Source organism: Amborella trichopoda, chromosome 13 (genome assembly GCF_054954075.1).
Source record: "Amborella trichopoda isolate Santa Cruz 75 chromosome 13, AtrichopodaSantaCruz75HAP2 v2.0, whole genome shotgun sequence".
Taxonomy (NCBI): Eukaryota; Viridiplantae; Streptophyta; class Magnoliopsida; order Amborellales; family Amborellaceae; genus Amborella; species Amborella trichopoda.
The window spans coordinates 48,420,368-48,425,277 of NC_142348.1; the positions used below are offsets into that span (position 1 = coordinate 48,420,368).

At 37.6% G+C, this 4,910-nt stretch overlaps 1 protein-coding gene across 1 annotated transcript; it reads right to left on the reverse strand.

Annotated features, from left to right (window-relative positions):
- Positions 1-428: 428 nt before the first annotated feature.
- Positions 429-4,389, reverse strand: LOC18446064 (protein LATERAL BRANCHING OXIDOREDUCTASE 1). The gene is made up of 3 exons (XM_006856189.4): positions 3,867-4,389; positions 2,355-2,679; positions 429-849 (listed from the first exon to the last, which is right to left on the reverse strand). Exons 1-3 carry the CDS (start codon positions 4,334-4,336, stop codon positions 589-591), a joined length of 1,056 nt encoding a protein of 351 aa, XP_006856251.2. The 5' UTR covers positions 4,337-4,389; the 3' UTR covers positions 429-588.
- Positions 4,390-4,910: the final 521 nt, after the last annotated feature.

The window sequence follows — 4,910 nt, forward strand, 5'->3', positions numbered from 1 at the left end:
TTCCTAAAAAACAATATTTATAATGAATTTTAATAATTCTTTCGGATTTTTTTTAAACTTTATTATGACCGATCCACCCGATTCCCGATCCGGATCACCGATTCGCCGATCCGAATCGATTTTTTGGAAACCCGATCCGGGTCACCGATCCGTTTTTTAAACCATTGGTTTTACCTTATAGCAAAGGTAAACCAAAATAAAAAACCCTCTAATCATGTGCATGTGATCCACCAAATTCTCTACACTGAAGAGAGAGAGATTTAGACTTGTTCTAATGAAATAAATACACATAAAAAATAACAACCTTACTTGAACAGGATCCACAGGGCTCCATAGACTTAAGAGGATCCCTCTCATCAAGCCAATGGCTGATGAGATGGCCACGTGACAATCTGACAGATCATGATGAAATACACATAAAAAAACAATTAGGGAAAACTCTTTTATTGCTAGACACCCCCATTCGTCAACATCAAGGTTCCACTCAACCGTGCAGCAGAATACAAAATACACACAGCGATTCAAGAGAGAGAAAGAGAGACACATTGAGAGAGAGAGAGAGAGAGAGAGAAAGGCTCAAATTATTATTTAAGCACTCTTCTTGAAGTTGTGAACCCTAACATTGTCGTGATCCAGTTTCTTGTAGTTGCTGAGCCTCCTGACCATGAAAAACTTGCCATAGTTGAACCCAACGTATTTAGATGGGTGTTGCTCGTTTATGAGCTCAGGCAGTGGCTCTACAGTCACATGGTGGGCCGGCACAATGGCTAGGGCACTCGAATACATCTCACTCTCTCCACTCACCACCACCCTGTGCTCTACACTTCTGTATAGCCCGTTCGTGAAGGCCTGCAATCAAACAACACTGAATAAATGAGAGAGAGTGCGGTTTCAAGACGAAAATGTATACAAGGAGACATTTTGGTATCACAATAGCTTATATAAAAAACATTAAAAATAAAATAGTGCAGAGTTGTGACATTGTTATAAGGCCAATCTTAACCCTCCATTCAAAATGGAGGGTTGGATAAAGGGAATAATATATATTTTATGTAGTAAGGAAAACATAGAAAGGCCCTTATGTTAAATTCTTTGTTTGTTAAATAAATTTCAAGTGCTATAGTACTCTCAGCATCAGTTGAGCAAGCCCGTTTCATGTTGTAGGGGAAGAGGCTCAAGCACAATTTTATGTTGTAGGGGAAACATAGAAAGGCCCTTATGATAAATTTTTTGCTTTTTAAATAATTTTCAAGTGCTATAGTACTCCGCATCAGTTGAGCAAGCACTCGACCGGGGCATGGGCCGTCGCGCGCCCCGAGTCGACTTTTCTAAAGCTACGTCTCGTATAAAAAGACAGGCCACTCTTATCCACAAGATTTCATCAGGGAGAGAACAATATTTTTATAGATTATCAGCGTCTTTATTACTGTCAACTCTTTCTCGGGAGTACCCTTTTCTCTCTCTCTCTCTCTCTCTCTGTCTCGAGCGTCTTTCGATCGTGCCAAAGTGGGTGCGTTCCATATAAATATGTTAAGTCGGTCAGTCAAAACACGTCACCATTCAATTATACAACAAAACACGTCACATTCAATTATACATCTGGTCCTCCCGTAGGCACCATCCAACACTCTGATTAAACGGCAGTGATCTAATTATTACCATGCAGCTTCCCATATATTTACCTTCCCCTCCCCTTTTTTTTTTTTTTTTTTTCTTTTTTTTGAGTCAATGGGGAGGGGAGAGAGGGTCCAGCACTTGGGATATTCCCACTGTAGAGTTGTGATTTAAAAATTGCAATTGAAATCACTTCAATTGCTACTCGGAATTGCTTGAGTTGAAATGAGACAGGGGTGTTAATTGTCGTGTGAGAAAAAAACCCAGAATCTCTACGTGTTTCTTAGACTATTTTTCTGGTTTATATAATATGGCAACCTTGGTCTTCTACAGTGAGTATTTTAGTTGAATAGTATATATTTAACGCGTTTTTAAGATAGTGTAAAAAAACTATGCCATTTTTTCATATAATATCAAATCTATATCATTCAAATGGTAAATTATTGCAAAGTTACAAACTTTTTCCTTTTTTAAATTCTTTTCTAAAGCCCCATCCAACTCAAGCTCTGGAGTCTCCTCAATCGGATCCAGAGATAATGTGGTTGAAAGAGAGAGGGGGGTGTATAATGTATCAGTTCTCTAGTCGCAATGCCGAATTTCAACTCATAGATAGAGAAATAGAGTGAGAAAGATTTTTTTTTTTTCTTTTTTTTTTTCTGTGAGTGTCATGCAAATCTTCTCTGTATCGTTTCAATTTTATCGATATCAAATTCTAGTGCTTATTTAAAAAGGAATCATACCTCCATGAGGTCGCCATTCTGGATGGTCATGGAATAAGGGATGGACTTAGCCTTAATCCACTCATTGTCTAGGCCCCTGATCTCGAGTCCAGTGGGCACGCCCTGTGCCAGCAGAGTGAGTGCACTAATATCAGAGTGCCAACCCTTTCCAAGCACCAAATCAGGGGCAGGGCATGGGTCATAGTGATTAAGCCTGTTAATGCTCGCGTGATTGTCAAATAAAGGCTCGAACCTGTCTTCAGGTAAACCCAGATCTAAGGCCACCAGCTCCAATATTTGAAACCCTAATTTCTGCAAATATTGCCCGTATTCATGGACCACATCCCTGTTCAAAAATCGAAATTTGTTGTTAGATTTCGCCAATTTTGAGGTTGATATTTAATAGATGAGGTACAGGGCAGGGCGGGCCTGGCTGGACTTCATGTCATCTGTTTTTCGATAAAATTTAGGCTGGAACTTGGAGTTTTAACCCCAAAACAAGGAAAACAAAAAGAAACACAGATATCGAGTTCCAGATCCAGGGCCTCTCGAAGAACATAAAAAGAATCGAAAAAGAGGAGATATGAGGATGTGATTTAAAGTACAGAGAATGTTTTCCAAATGAAAAAGTGTAAAATCTTTTTTAAATACCTTGCAAAAAAAAAATATTCACAAAAATTTCCCGAAAGCCTCAAAGAGAACAGAGCAGGACTGCAGGACATATTCCTTGTATAAAGTGGAAAATATATCAGGCTAACATGAATACATAAATGATCAAAAAGGAAATTATGTTATGAATTCGTTAAAACAATGATAGGGCAACAGAAGAATATGAAATGGCATGAGCTTGAACGGATTTATTGTAGAAAAAATATAAATTCTTGTTATCTTTCTAGTATTTCTAAATTTCTATTTTTCATAATTTGGTTACTATTTTTTTTTTTTGCTAATATTTTTATTTTACAGTCCTTATCAGATATTACATGAGAGATAGACAGAAAATCTTTTACTGTGATTATGTTCCCAGAGGGAGTGAGAAATGTTTTGCTTTTACTGTGAACAAATACAGAGAGAAAGAGAGAGATGAGAGATTTACTAAGAGTGACTTAACACCCAAAATGACCCACTTCTTGATTTTGATGAGAAAGGGACCCCAAGAGAGTGAGAGGCGTAATAATTTTCAGAAGAGAGCTAGACATATATCAAGAAATAAGAGTGAGATAAAACTAAAATCTGAAAGAGTAAGATTCTAAACATGAATGGAAGAGTGGGAAGTGTGTGTAATTCTCTTCAAAGAGAACCCAAATCCTTAAATTTCCATCAAAGAAAGACAAGCCCCAATAACTTACGTTTCAAGAGAAAGTGTTGAAAATTACTACTTGCGCCGAGTACTCGGATTGAGTTCGAGTAAACAAAAAAATGGTTAAAAATCTATAAAAAAAAAAATCAAAAAATTAACAAATGTTTGCTTAAAAGTAAAATTAAGCGAAACACATCAAAATAGAGAAACAAGAGAGAGAGAGAGGGCCATACTGGAATCCAGGTGGAAAGGCCGGCCTCTGGTTCCTCAACAACATAATATCCTTATCCTCAGGATCATGTGAAGCAGGAACCTCAACCGGATCTCTAAGCATATAGTCATAAACCTCAACCCAATCCCTCGTATTCTTAGTGTGATCAGTGTTATTATACCCGACCGGGTTATTCAAATCCCTCTTAACCTTCAACTTCTCCTCCAAAGGTTGGTGAAAAAAGAGGGCCAAATTCTCTCTCACTCTATCCATTATCTCTCTAGAAACGCAATGGTTAATACAATGGAAGAAACCCCAGTCTCTAAGAGCTGCACCCACCTCTTTGGCGAGCTTAGCCTTAGCCTCAGGGTCTACTGTTTCAGAGGAGAGGAGAGAGAAATCGATGATCGGCGTGTTCTCGGCGACCGGAACCGGTGGCTTGGCTCGGTACTCCACCGGTTGGATGTAAGTCGGGTCGACCACGCAAGTCATCGTGCTGATTTCTAGTTCTCTCTCTGGTGAAAGGTAGATGCCACCGATTTCTTGCTCTTGTTGGGAGCTGAAAGGGGTATTTAAAGAAGGGAAGGAAAATTCCAGAGAGAGAAAGAGGACATTAAGCAGCCATCGAGGGGCAATTTTTTTAAAAAATATTTTACTGAATTGTTGAGATTTTACTCTCATCTGTAAGATCTGTCACCTAGAGAAACCAAACAATTTTGGATAGGACAGGTTTCTATACTTCCCCGGGCGCATAGAAAATCTACGCTTTTCTTACCATCCAACTGTTTAGTTTTGATGTAAGTGAGCCACTCACAGTTTGATCTTAGATTGATGCTTTAAAGTATTTTATTTTTAATTTATTTTACATAATATGAATATAAAATTTGGTATGAGTTATCTTCTTATTAGTACGCACCTATAAAAATTATTAAAAATATTTTTTTTATAAAATATAATAAACAAACTACCTTTTGAATCTTTCAAAGATATTTCGATCATTTTAATTTATTAAAAATATTTTTTTATATTTTTTGTAAGTGTGAGTTTAATAGAAGATTGGACTCTC

Excerpts from the sequence above, each read along its gene's own strand:
- LOC18446064 (XM_006856189.4), bottom strand. The coding sequence starts at position 4,336 with ATGACTTGCGTGGTCGACCCGACTTACATCCAACCGGTGGAGTACCGA. Across the intron at positions 2,680-3,866 it reads GCCTTTCCACCTGGATTCCA|GGATGTGGTCCATGAATACG; the intron begins GTATGGCCCTCT and ends ATTTTTGAACAG. Across the intron at positions 850-2,354 it reads AGAATGGCGACCTCATGGAG|GCCTTCACGAACGGGCTATA; the intron begins GTATGATTCCTT and ends GTTTGATTGCAG.